Genomic DNA, 14,714 nt, shown 5'->3' with positions numbered 1-14,714 from the left:
ATACTCATTTCATCTTTCCATATTTTACTGAGATTATAAATGTTGTGACCCTTGATCCAAATGGAGGCTCATGAAGCAAAAAAGGGAAGTAAAAAGTGGTAGGGAAATAATCTGCCATTAAGTTAAATGGATAGGCAATTGAACAGGAATTTTGATACAATATCACAGCCAAAATGCATGATATGAAAGTTTGATTCATTTGTAGCACTATTTTTAGCAATATAATTGAATTTTGTTTTCTTTTCTTGTTTTAGTCTTGAAAGAAAATTGTCCCTATGCAGTAATACACCACTGAACTGATCATCTGAAAATGATAACGATAATACTGACTATTTATATCGCTTACAGGTCCAGTCTTCAGTTCTCATGGTGCTTCAAGAAAGTAAATTCCCTTATGAACAATAATTGAATTGCATGAGAAGTAGAAATGAAAATATCCCTAAAAAACAATACACCATTAAATTGTTAATGAGAGAGAGAGGAACAAACAAGTATTTAGTTGGGACTTGTATAATTTGTCTGTTGAAAGTTTTTGTAATTGAATTGGTATTTGATTTCATACCTTTGGTCCGATAACTGAAACCCCCCCCCCCCCTCTCATCCACCATTGGTGTTTTCTTCTGGGTGTACAAAGCATTAGATTGTTAACAGATATCTGAATCTATGAGTTGTATTTTAATGTTAATTATGATGAAACATTATTTTGTTGCAGTCCTTGGCAGAGAAGTGGTGCCGTGTCTCCTCCTACACCGTCTATCAAGTTCTCTGATATCATCAGAGCTGAGTCAGAACAAGAGACTAATCTTGATAAAGCAAAGAACAAGACGCTGGCACAGATTCAGGTATGGTGAAGAACCTAGTCTTATATAATAACACTACTACTACTACCACTACTACTACTACTACTACTACTACTAATTATAATAATGATGATGATGATGATGGTGATGATGATGATGGTGATGATGATGATAATAACTTGTTCTTGTGTAGTGCATATTGCTTACCCTATATATCTCTCGGCCTTTCCAAAAGTACTCAGATATTATTCAGTTGGCTTAAGCTCCTAAGTCTTTGGCAGTGCACATGCATTTCAAACTATAAAATCTTGCCAGGTACCCATTTCCCTCACCTGGGTTGAGTGCAGCACAATATGGGTCAATTTCCTGCTGAACGAAATTACGCCCTGGCTGTGATTCGAACCCATTACCCTCCTTTTCAAAGTTTGAAGACTAATCCACTGGGTGATCTTGTGATTTTAACTCTGAATCAACCTTCAGCAAGAAATTTATCCTACGGTGCTGAATGAAGTTTTTTTTGTGTTTTCAGTGCCTTTCGTTTTCATCTAAAGGTCATCTAGGGGTCAAAAGATCATATTGCATATTTCATTGATTGCAAAATCAGGCGAAACTCGTTTTTCGAACCACCTTGCATATCCTCTTGTATCTCTTTCTTTCTTCATCTGTTTCTTTATTTTCTCTGCCCCTCTCCCCAGATTGAAGAGCGTGCCATAGAGGAGCTTTACACCCTATACCATGGTGAAGCAGGAAACCCAGGTCATTATATCACCGTGGCAAGAGTTCAGAGTGCTGTAGCTACACCCCTCTGGAAGAAAAAATCTGACGACAGATGATACAACTCACCGACAATGACTGCCAGTGTGACCACTGAAATCCTACATGTATTTTCAACAAACAGTAATTTTTGACATGTGCTCCTATTTTGCCTCGTAAAATGTTTCATAAGTGTACTGTAGGTGTAAAAAGATGGTACCGGTATTTTCTTCAGTTATTTACTTAAGTAGGGCTACTCAGTATAGCATATTTGAGTATTGAATTATCGTCAGCTGAAAAAAAAATCATGATATGATAGTGTATCATCCCCAATGAATAATTTTCAAACATTGTCATGGTAATGTTGAAATAGCACTTATTAAAGCAGCAGATGGGGAATGTAATTATCAGATAGGGATGACATTCTTTTTATGACCTTTTTCCATTAGAACCTGGTGAGTTGGATCAGGGAAGATGATGATGATGTACAGCATTTGTATAGCGCCATATATCTTTCAAAGACATTCAAAGGCGCATTGGAGGAGCCAGCCAATCTGGGTCACCTGGAAGGGCGCGCATACAGAACAGTGACCTGCAGGTCTCTCCTCCCGATAACTGGTTGGGGAATGCAGGTGGACCACTACACCAGGGTTCCCCCTACTCTTATTCGAATAGTGCAGTGGGTTCTTAACGTTTATCTTGTGTTAAACACAATTGTCTACAATATTATATAAGACAACTGATTGTGGACCCATATTGTCTATTCATTGAAGCTTTAATGTCACGATATTTTATTATCATTATTGTCATATCATCCAGCCCTATACATAAGTCGTAATAAGATGTCCATTCCTCTTGCCTACTGTACTGCACTAGGTACAAAATATGCTGAATGTCATCTAACATCATTATAATGATGGAACTGTTGTTGTTTCTGTTGGTAGGCGTACACTATGAGTGCCCCTTGATGTTGTAAGCATTCAACTTTTTTGCACAAAAAATGTCATTCTTTATTAAATGTTATCAACTCATTGCCATACCATGCTAAAAGTGGACAGTCACACAGGGTCAGTGATACATGTACAATATGTTTTAACTCATAAAAATATCATGATTTGAGTTATTGTCAACTGAAAACTTCTTCCTTTTTTCTTAGCTAATACACAAATTAAGTCTAAATGAAATCTTTGCTAAATTTAGTCCGGTTCATATTTATTCTCATGTAGGTGGCTTCAAGGATAGCTTACTGACATGTAATAACAATTAGAAAATTATTTCATTTTGTTTACTCATTCTTTTGGAAGCCAATTATTTCCAATGATACTAGCCTGTATTATAAAGTCTTGTTTAACCTGATAGGCCATTTTTACCCTGTACTTGAATTATATGAAGCTGAAAATGTTCACATTTTGTTCACATCGAATGTATCATAATACTTTGGTTTATCATTATACTATCATTGTAGACAAAATACATTACTTTTTTTCCCAGATGGATAGGAATGATTGGTGTGTCAAGTACTCAAACTGTTTAAAAATGAAAGTACTGTTAAGATTTTTGATTCACAATTGGTTATCCACAGTCAAACCACATTTTAGACTAGAGTTTGACTGAAACTAGGGCCCTGTCTTATAAAGAGTTGCAATGATCCAATCAATCGCAACTATGGAAAGCCAGCAACGTCAACATCTGTAATGCATGTTTGTTCAAAATATTTTCTAACTATGATGTATATTCATGCATTCATTGTTTTCTTGAAAATTCACTGTGCAAATGTTGTCATTATCATAGTTTAAACAATAAATTTAACTAAATCTCAATATTGTACATCAAATTCAATACTAATTCTTCTTATTACTGTTGCAGAAAATTTTGATCATTTTCAGTGAACATATTTACACTATTTACAAGAAAAAAAAATATCGTAATTATTCACAAAATCTTTATATAGAATTATTTGTTTTCAGGCAGTATTTTACCATACCAAATTAATTATAATCTTCCAGTAGCATTGATTTTAACGATTTGCTATTAAAATATCTTACGACTGGGGGTGTTTCTAATATTACTTGGCAGATTATTCCATAAAGTAGGACCAGAAAATGAAATTGATTGTTTTCCCAAATTGGTATTATTTTTGTCAAGATTTAAAATTTTGCTTTTCTCTATTTCTTGTATTGTAAGGATGGTCTATAAATGAAAAATAATCAATAAAACTATGCGGCAACCGATTATTGATTAAATTTTGCATAAATACTCCTATCAAATATTGGTATTGTTTGAAAATATCGAGATCATAAAATCTGCTACTGTTTACTTTTTATCGAATTTTGTGTATTTCATTTTTTTTCTCCTATATTTGATTATTTTGTATCATTGAATGATACATTTATGTACAGTATGTTATCAGGCATGTAAAACATGCATATTCTGAACAAATTTATGGAGATGTATATGTTTAGTGTGAAGTTCTAGTTTTCAAAATGATAAATGATGTATTCGGCAGAATGTGTATTGCAAGTTTGCAATATAGAAATCTACATGATTACCCAAATATATTTTGAAACCTTTGTTACATAATGGATTGTATGCTGTGAAGAAGTTTAATTTATTTGTGTCTTTGGATTATTATATTGAAACATATAATTGAAAGCAGGGATGTTCCTGATATTATTTTACTCTGAGGCATATACTCGTGTATCTTATTTTTTTAACTGTATTTAAGTAACGATAACTTGATGTGTTTTGCCATCTTCTGCTAGAAGGACAATTTGGATTTTTTTCTTTTCTTATGAATGTACGTAACAGTATTAAATATAATTGAAATTATGTATGAATAATTGCAATGACAATTCAAACTGGTTTGCATGATTTTTATTTGATTTATGATGTTAAGTTTCTTATGAAAATTAACGATATGCTTCATTATTGTTTTGATGAAGTTTGTTTTTTCCACTCACAATTGATGTTGTTATCAACTTCTCTTAGATCATCGTATTTGCATGGCGTCTAGACATTCCAAGTGAGTAGTTTGTATGTGAACACATGGAATGAAATAAGAATAAATGACATATTCTTGTTTTCTTTTTTTGAATTGTTTATTCTCCACTGTAACAACATAAATCTCTTCTTTATTCCTACTTTCCTCTCTCCCTCTCATCTTCTCTCTCGACCCCCCCCCCCCCCCCACAAAGTGATGTTTTTCTACCACAAATCAAATCAGAATCACATTTGTCAATGTACGAAAATTAAATTGCTTCATGAACATATTGTTTATGATACGTTAATGTATGTATTTTGCATTTTTTACTCAGAAATGAGAAAAGGACAATAAATGCAAAAATGAAACATTGTGCTTAAAGCTATCAAAGAAATTAATACATTAAGTATTGTTTATCAGTATTTATTTTTAAAATACATAAACTTTTGCGTGTCTTTGATGTGATTTGCCTGTAAATACAGATTGTTTATTCATGTACATATATTTTTGAATGAAATAAAAATGAATTTATTTCTTTCCTTTAAAAGGTGAATTCTTTTGTGTGACTCTTGATTTCTATGCAGTTTGTATCTCGTTGACTTTGCAATCATCCATAAATCAGGCTGCAGTCTCAGATATGATTTTAACAGAGATAACTTAAACAAATAATTGCTGTACTTTAAATTCATTTAAATTAGATTTGAAATAATATCTATTGAATTCTTAAGGTTTTAAACTAAGTAAGTGAAACAACTGTAAAACTAGTTCTACTAAAGGTTCATCTGTCAACCATTTTATTTAACTGTCGTTGAGCCAATTTATCTGTTTGTTTGATTTCAATTGGGCTACAACTATTTAGTCTTATATTCACTTGATCTAATCTATGCGCTTTATAACCACCGGTTTATTATTGTTTTTTTTTCATTATTATCATCATCATCATTATTATTATTATCATCATCATCATCACTATAAGATGAATTATCCCTGAAACAAAATATGACAAAGCATCCAAAAGTAATTATTTGACAAAGTGAAAAGAAGGAGAAGAGTGAAAAACGAAGGAAAGAAAGAATAAGAGAGACAGGCGCAAACAAGGGAGGCAATGAAAATCAGTAGAAAAGGAAAATTGATGAAAGGGTGGGGGGTAGTTACAACAAACTTCGACCTCGCTTCATCCAATCTCCCCCATGGAAACTCGCTACAAGTAAAGCCCACATGTCTAAACAAACTTAGCTGCTAGAAAGCCGAGTTGCAAAACTCTTGAATTAAACAATCGATAACCTTCCAACTCCCTTTCATTCCTCAAAAAATCGTTAGGCCAAGCCAGTCCCCCTTTTCATTATCGCAAATAAAATCAATATCCCGACACCAACATGACTGACGCCGGTATCGAAAAGCCGGATAACGAGTGGGTTTGAATTGTTATGAAATGGGCGTGTCTAATAGGGAATTGCAGCCCAGCGAACCATCAGGGGGAAGACTGCAGAAAATATAATAATTTGAAAGCAGTCTATAACCAATACAATGATGGTCCCTGTAAACGAATCGAAATCGGGTTATTGGTGAAAATTGATTATAGTATAAAAATAGACATTGGCATGCAGACCTAACCATAGCAAGGTGAAAATGTATTGATGGAAACAAAAAGCCATAAACCCTTTCAGAAAATCCCAAATCCCCGGCCCAAATGTGTAATCGCTTGATTCGAGGACGCGAATGATTTGATGCAAGAAGATGGGATAGAAAGTTATAACACTGAAGAAAAATAAACCCGAAGAAGTTGGGAATCAATCAATACAAAATAATCAAGCAATGCATGACATGCGATCGGTAAATGATTTGTAACTGTTGGATTGTAATGTAAAGTCTATACTAGTATATCTATCATAATTTATGATGAATTCAAACTGGTTCAGGATCGCGATGCAAAGGATGCGAACATAAAAAAGTGATCCTTTTCGTCAATGTATCGTGGGTTAAATTTTAAATTGAACAAAGGAATCATAAATTCCCTGCTTGAAATACATATAATTTTCGCAGAGGAAAAATTACCTTTTGAACAAAACACTTTGATTTACATTTTGATGCTCTCTCCATGGAGTCGCTCTCTCACGTTTATGTTCTCCGTGAATTTCTCGGCATCTTTTGATGTGTTCCGATAATACAAGTCGAATACATAAATAATTGATACAGGTAAAATAAAGTCATTTCTGAAAGAAAAAAGAAAAAAAAATATTGTGGGATACCGAGATTCAATGAATGCTATGAGAATATGACAAAATAAATATTGTATATGCAATTTCAGTAGGACTTAATGTGTGGTTTCTTTAATTTCTTCCGAAAAAAAGTGTGACAAATTACTTTAAATTAGGACAAAGAGATTACCCGAGTCCCTCCAAGAGTCCTTCCTACCCCTATGTTACAATGAATCAGTCTTCAACATCCACTCAACGTGCGTACCCCAAGAGCAGGTACAGTAGTAGTCCAGATTGGACCTTGTTGTTTGGAAGTGCCCTTTCCCAAAAGCTAACATAGAGGGCACATGTCTCCCAATCTCTAATCAGCACCAATCCACTCATCTTAGATTGGACCTTGTTGTTTGGAAGTGCCCTTTCCCAAAAGCTAACATAGAGGGCACATGTCTCCCAATCTCTAATCAGCGCCAATCCACTCATCTTCGCTCCCCACCAAGGTCCAGTACAAAACTTTGCTGCGTCAGAAAAGCTACGCATCAATCAAACAAGTTACACGGTAGGGGGTCAGGTGCCCTAGTCTCACACACCAAACAAGACACATTTTTACCCAAACAACTTCACCTCAAACAGGGTTGAAATTGCAAAGTTGTGCTTTTTTTATACACTATAAACATAAGGCTCTGTGTTCATGCACTTAAAAAATATCTATTCAGCGCCTTGCTCCCTCGCCAGATGATTCCACCCATGAATCAAGTATCAAAGTTTGAATAAGTAGACTACACCAGTCACAAGGAGGAAACAGCTGGTAAACATCTCTGGCTCTGGCAGCATCAAGAGATGCTGACCCCCTCCCCCCATCGTGGTCAATGGGCAGTGGAGGGTCAGGGGAAACCAGACCAGAGGCCCACAGGTACGACTAGTCTCTCTTACCAAACTTTTTTCTCCACCAAAATACATTTTCACCCCAAGGACGACGGAAATACACAGATGTGACCGATGTTCTACTAAATAGACATATACCGCCATGACAATTCAATATCCACATCTCGTGCTAGCCAAAAAAAATCTTCTTACCCATTAATTTCATCCGTGGAATAAGTATTACAGTGTAAATGACTAGACTAGGCAAATCAGGACATGAAATGACCTCCAGACCTCCGTGATAAGCCGGCTCCCCAGGGGCCACAGGGCATTCAGCGTTTGTAACATTAATTGGTTGTTTGCCACTTGTTTCCAGTGTATCCCGATGAGTATGCCATACCTCCATGGTTATGCCTACATGTGGATATGTACATTGTTTCTCAATACTTTGGAAAATTTGAATCCTATTCTTTTCATGATTTGTTGACCTTTCGGTGGTAAATCTTGGGGGAGGCATGCAAACCCTTGCCCCCTGTAAAAGTAGTCATATCAAATATTTCTAAAGGGAATGCTGTTCATAATCATTAAGTTGCTTAATTCGTCAAATTATAACAATAAGATTACCCCCATTTTTAGTGCATATACACTGTAACTGTTTTTGCTTGATGTCAACAATGACTGATTGAGTACATTATAACTATTAAAATCGATTGGTCAAAACAAATTCAATTTCAAGTCTTATTAATATATATTCATCAAAAAGTAACCAAAAGCTTAAAATCCCGGCATAAACTAGGGCAGATAATAGACCGATAACATACAATGATCATAATAAAACCAAGATAATACGAAGAAAAATGTTTTAAATTGCATTAACATTAAAACACCAAAGTAAAATCAATTTAAATCCATTTTGAATGTACATATGGCCATAATATTGGAATGCTTTTCAATGATATGCTGTTTTATTGAGTGTTTTCTATCTTACAAAATCTTTTCATCCGAGAATAAAATATTACAGTTTGAATGATCAGACTACACACCAAACTTAGCTTGTTGGTGTTGCATTGTCTGCCAGGTGCATGGTTGGATAACTCTTTTGTTTGGCTGGATTAGCTGGCTGTGTGTTCATGCCCTAGCTATGGTGTGTTTAATACAAGCTGATTTTTCCACATGCACTATAGTATTACATGTATCTTCGATTCCGCGAGTAGATCTACCCTTTGATTTTTGCCAGGCTGTATATTAGTACTGTTCTTCCACTCACATTTTTACCGATTAAATTACCAGACGAAGCACAACTAGTATACATCTGTTTTATAACGAGATATTTTGGAACTTTTGCTTCGAAGTTTGGTTCAAACTAAAGTTCGCGTTTGACAAACAAAGTGTCAAACTAGAGTTCATCTACATGTATTTTTGTTGAAACTTAAAGCCAGTTTTTGAGACGATTTTTAGAGGAATGGGTACCAGACCCAGTTTACAGGACGCTTTACTTCATGCCTCAGGAAAACTTTCCATCAAATTCAGGAAGCAACAGGAAGAGGCATTATCTTCATTTTTGTTAGGACACGATCTGTTCGTTAGCTTGCCAACAGGCTTTGGAAAGAGTGTAGTTTTCCGTGGTGCTCCTCTATGCATGGACTTTCTTCGTGGTCAAGATGTCGGATTTAATTCACTTGCCATAGTGGTTATGCCTCTAAAATCACTTATCCGAGACCAACTTGATATTGCGAGGAAAAGTGGTATTTCAGCTGTTGATTTGAGTGGAGGAATCACCGACAAAATCAGGGAAGAGCTAGCTAATGGTTGCCATTCCTTGATACTCTCAAGCCCTGAAGTTTTGACAGGAGACTCTGGAAGGGACCTAATCACAATAAGCACTGTGAGGGGTCGGCTATGTGGACTCTTTGTGGATGAAAGCCACTGTGTGAAGAAATGGTAAGATGCTTTCATTGTTACAGTATTGATTTTTTTTTTTGATTATTTTTCTGAATTTGATAAATTTATATTAAAAGTAGTGTAGGATTGAAATTGTCACCCTTTTCATATGATAATGAGTTATAACAGTACATGTAGGATGGGGGGGGGGGGGTCGGGTGTCCGGACACTTTATAATTTTGAAGCCTTTTTAAAATTTGGATTACACTAAAAATATGAATTCAATAGTTGCAATCATCTATTTTGTTCTCCATGATATTTTTTAACATTTTGGACTAAAAATTGATGAAACTGCTTGTATTTTTTCCAACTGACTTTCTAAAATTGATCGTCCAGACACACAACAACTATGGTTATGGTTATGTATACATGCAGATGTACAGGTAAAAAATATTGCAGTGGTCACTGCACTGGTCAATCAATGTGAATCGGTTTATACATATGAATTCCTGCCTGGCCCAAAATTGAATAGATACATGTAGATGTACATGTAGGCTAGATCCGGCAAGCATATTAAATTTCTCATTATTTTCGATATTTTGCATTTCAGTAAAAAAAGTTCTTTGAGTAAAAGAACATGCCTCCTAGATAAAATTTTGTACAAAATTGATTATTCATTCACAGAGGCAGAGCCCACATGTACCAACAAATCTTATCGATCAACTCTTTATATAGGCCTACAACATGATTTAAGCTGAAATTTACAGGGGGGAAGTTAGTCTTTCTTTAAAGGTCAAGTCCACCACAGAGCAATGTTGATTTGAATCAATAGAGGAAAATAAGAGAAGCACAATGCTGAGAATTTCATCAAAATCGGATGTAAAATAAAGTTATGATATTTCAAAGTTTCCCTTATTTTTAACAAACTAGTTTTATGAATGAGCCAGTAACATCCAAACGAGAGACTCAATGATGTCACTCACTCACTATTTCTTTTGCTTTTTATTGTTTTAATTATACAATATTTCAATTTTTACGAATTTGATGATTAGGGCCTCCTTGCCTGAAGCACAAAATGTTAAAATAATGGAATTCCACGTGTTCAGGGAGGAATGAAACTTCATTTCACGCGACAATGATGACAAAAAATCATATTTCATATAATACAATACAAAAGAAATAGTGATGTCATCAGTTCCTCATTTGCATGCCGACCGAGATGTGCATACAACTGTTCTGGGAAATGAAGTAAAACTTGAAAATGCCATAATTTTACATTCGATTTTGATGAAATTTTCAGTGTTGTGCTTGTTGAATTTTTCTCTTTTTATTCCAATCAGGTTTTTGTTGGGGTGGACTTGTCCTTTAAATGTACATTTCATCACATAGTGTAACCTTCTTTCTTTTCCCCTTTTTATCTCTTCATTCATATAGGGGTCAGTCAACTGGGACAACCAAGGTCTTCAGAGAGAGCTACAACAAGATTGGTGAGCTACGCTCAATTCTTCCACCAGTTCCAGTCGTTGCTTTGACAGCTACCGCAACCAAAGAGGTTAGGAGGAGTATCGTCCAATCCTTAAGTTTGAAAAACTACACCACAATCAGTGCATCGCCAGACCGGAGTAACATCAAACATTCATTTATGAAATCTTCATCCAATTCACCAGATACCAATCTGGCTTTTCTCGTCAAAGAGCTACAAGATAGAGGAAGAGACTGTGACCGTTTTCTTGTCTACTGCCAGTCAAGGAAGATTGTTTCGGAAGTTTATTCCATGTTCATGTATCAGCTGCCCCCCACACACAAGGCTTATGTACAGATGTATCACACCAACAGCGAGGATGACGTCCAGCAACATATCGTGAAGGACTTCGGAGACAGCAAGGGAATGATTAGGGTGCTTGTGGCAACGATTGCTTTTGGCATGGGTGTGGACGTACAAGGCTGTCACAACGTCATCATGTATGGAGTGCCAAGTCATATCGATGATTATGTACAGATGTCTGGGAGAGTCGGGAGAGATGGGAAGAAGAGCTTGAGTATTTGCATGAAGTATCCAGGAGACACAAAGCATGGTACCTCAGATGAAATCAAGAGATACATCAATGGTGATTCCTGCCGACGAGCAGCGATTGTAGACTGTTTCGGAGAAGCTCAAACTTCTGATGTTGTACATGTATTACATGAGTGTTGCGACATTTGTGCTTTGAAGTGCATGTGTGCTGGGAGTACATGTGACACACCATGCTATCGATTGGAACATCTGGCATACGAGTCAATCTGCAGGGAGAAAAAACTGAGTGAATTTGATGTGTCTGTCCCATCAGAGGAGGAGCATGCTAAGTTGGAGCGTTCATTAAAGCAATACAGAGATTCTCTACTGGGAAGTCCTGAATCCCTGTACAGTGGACCAGATATAGCTTGTGGCCTTCCTTCATCAGTTATTGACATGATTTTGCTCGATATCAATGTTGTTATCCCTAAAGTAGAGTTCCTGAGAAGATACAGGTTTGGGAATAAAGAAATAGGAGAGGAATGTTGGAGGATTTACTCAGGTTCTTTACATCGCGGTTCAATTGCAGGTGATGAAAATGATGTTCCAGCCACTTGCACAAACATGTATGATTCTGATGAATGGTCTGGGGATGAATATGATGAGATTATTTTAGACGACTATCACATCGACAGTGACAGTGACAATTGATGTCAGTCCGAAGCATTGCAATGGGGATACAATGTACATTTTGCTGTATTGTAATGATATTTGAGTGTTTCTAGAACTGTACCATCATTCTACATGTAATGTGATTTGTGATCATTTGAATGATTTATTTGAAGATACCCAGCATGTTATCTTCTTTTTTGTTTGAAAAGTCCTACGAAAGTTTATCTTACAAATTTCAGGATCGGATGTACACTAGAAAGCTACCCTGACATTTTCATCGCTTTCCACTGAATACAGCAAGGTTGATAATGAGAAATATTTTGTTCTTTCAAAAGGAGAAATGTGTGAAGGCTTGCCTATACTTATATTTAAGTTTTGATCGTCAGTGGGCAATCTACATGTATGAAATAGTGTTTGTACATGTTCATATCTTTAACATACAGTATAAAAGTTGATTAAAGAGCAGACACAACTTGAGATGGGCTGTACATGTAATTTTTGACACTCATGTACATGAAGATGAAGACTTTTTTTCAAAATTTGAGATCAAATTAGTAATTGTATATTAATTTGTATCAAGTCCTGTTGTTAGATTTTTGATAAAACATGTTCTTTAACTACCCTTCTTTTTTAATTTTAATTGTAGTTACATTAATTTCATGTACATGTATATGTAGGCTCACATATACTTTTATATTTGAACTACATGTATCAGGTTTAAACACAAGCTACATGTACATTATTGACTATTCTTCTGGCAGATCTTATTGACTATTGTTAAAGATAAATGCCAGTTGTGGTAACGATGTCAAAATGACAGATTCTAATGAAATATCCATCAAAGTGTCTGTTTGTATAAATAAAAAAATATGTGCCAAAAGGTTCTGGAAGAAATTGAGTAATTGCTAAGAAATTAGCAAATAAGCACGGGATTCAGGTCAAGCGCCGTGCCGGCATTCATAGCAGTAATAATTCACTGTCCCACGTGTGCAGATCTGTGTTGGTGATCTTCAGTGTGAACATTTTGCAGTGTATATTTCAAGATTTCACAAAGTTTAGTTTATGTTACTGTACCAGATCTAGATCCTCGATGATATAATGACAATTAAGCCTGGTTTTACAGACATTCTTGTGAAATCAGTATTCACTGCAACTACTTTCATTTATCTTTGCTGTACATGTATTATCTGCTGGAGATATTGTTTTGCATATACATGTAAATGTTTTGTTTTGATAATTTATGTGCATACTTCAACACAAAGCTTGGATCTTTCTATTGAACACATATCTCTAATTGAATTTTTACTAATTGTCATGTCTTATTTTGTTTTGTTTTCAATTTGCATATAAAGAGTATGTAAATTTATTCATGGTACATAAATATACTGTACTAGCTGAAGTAGCTGTGTCTTGATTGATTTATTTACTGCTATTAATATTTCAAGATTTCATAAAGTTCAGTTTATGTACATGTAACTGCACCAGCTCTAGATCCTTGATGATTTAATGACAAGCCTGGTTTTGCAGACTTTCTTGTGAAATCAGTATTTACTGCGACTACTTTCATTTATCTTTATTGTACATGTATTACCTGCTGGAGATATTGTTTTGCATATACAGACATGTCAATAATTTGTTTCAATTTTCTTGATAATTTCTGTGCATACACTGTATTTCAACACAAAACTTGGATCATTCTATTGAACACATCTCTAATTGTATTTTTACCTGTTGTCATGTCTTATTTTGTTTTCAATTTGCATATAAAGAGTATGTAAATTCATGGTACATAAATATACTTCTATGTATAGCTGAACTAGATATGTGTCTCGATTGATTTATTACGGTCATTGATATTTGATTGATTTTTATTTTTGATTTCTTGGTTGATTTGAATGATTCATTATGCATGTATCATGAAAGTTTGGTAGATTGATTTGAGTGCTTGATTGATTGGTGCAGCAAGGTGATGAATACAATGATTTATATAATTATTTTCAAATAAGAAATATACAAATGAAAGTTGCTATTTTGAAATGATGAAAGACCAAAATACGAACAGAGAAAAAATAAGTTGCGAGAGACAGGGAGAAAATAACTTGAATGAGAAGGGGGAGGGGGCAGTCAAATGTATTACTGTACACATGTGTGACCACATAATTTCCAAACACCCCCTAAGCAAGTTTTTCTGTGGGCAAAATAACCCCCTAAACTACATGTAGTTTTCTAGCAGGCTTCATTTACACATTTTTGCCTCTAAATCGCCAGGATATGACTCCTAAGAAGTTTGGCAATGTTCTAACAATAAACCTAAACAGTCAAAATATATTCATTGCATGCCCTCAAGTGCAGTTAGGGTTAAAATACCCCAATTGGAAATAACCAGAACACTTTTACGAAACAAGGAGGAAAAAGCATACCCTAAACATGTTTGGGTAGTCTTAAAAAACATACCCAAAATATGTTTGACCAGTCTGCCTTTCAAAACCAAAGTCATTTTCTGTCTTAATTGGTGTTTTCTATCTACCTAATACATGAAAGTGCAAGGGCATCCTTGTTCAAAACAGAAAAACAAC

At 35.1% G+C, this 14,714-nt stretch overlaps 2 protein-coding genes across 2 annotated transcripts in view; both read left to right on the top strand.

Moving 5' to 3' along the window:
* LOC121413917 (inhibitor of Bruton tyrosine kinase-like) overlaps positions 1-2,459 on the top strand; it is a 32,900-nt gene extending 30,441 nt beyond the window's left edge. Inside the window, exons 20-21 of the mRNA XM_041606921.1 lie at positions 713-842; positions 1,496-2,459. Of these exons, the coding sequence (XP_041462855.1) occupies positions 713-842; positions 1,496-1,633 (268 nt within the window). The 3' untranslated portion in view covers positions 1,634-2,459. The remainder of the gene's footprint in view (positions 1-712; positions 843-1,495) is intronic.
* A 6,139-nt stretch (positions 2,460-8,598) lies between these two features.
* On the top strand, positions 8,599-12,331 carry LOC121413916 (probable Werner syndrome ATP-dependent helicase homolog 1). The gene is made up of 2 exons (XM_041606919.1): positions 8,599-9,533; positions 10,908-12,331. Exons 1-2 carry the CDS (start codon positions 9,055-9,057, stop codon positions 12,175-12,177), a joined length of 1,749 nt encoding a protein of 582 aa, XP_041462853.1. The 5' UTR covers positions 8,599-9,054; the 3' UTR covers positions 12,178-12,331.
* The last annotated feature ends 2,383 nt before the right edge of the window (positions 12,332-14,714 follow it).

Source organism: Lytechinus variegatus, chromosome 4 (genome assembly GCF_018143015.1).
Source record: "Lytechinus variegatus isolate NC3 chromosome 4, Lvar_3.0, whole genome shotgun sequence".
NCBI classification, from domain to species: Eukaryota; Metazoa; Echinodermata; class Echinoidea; order Temnopleuroida; family Toxopneustidae; genus Lytechinus; species Lytechinus variegatus.
Note: the sequence above shows the minus strand (reverse complement) of the source record. Positions and strands in the feature narration are given on the sequence as shown.

Bases quoted from the DNA above. Each gene is read 5' to 3' on its own strand.
- LOC121413916 (XM_041606919.1), top strand. From the start codon at position 9,055: ATGGGTACCAGACCCAGTTTACAGGACGCTTTACTTCATGCCTCAGGA. The intron at 9,534-10,907 runs GTAAGATGCTTT...TCATTCATATAG, and splicing joins AGCCACTGTGTGAAGAAATG to GGGTCAGTCAACTGGGACAA.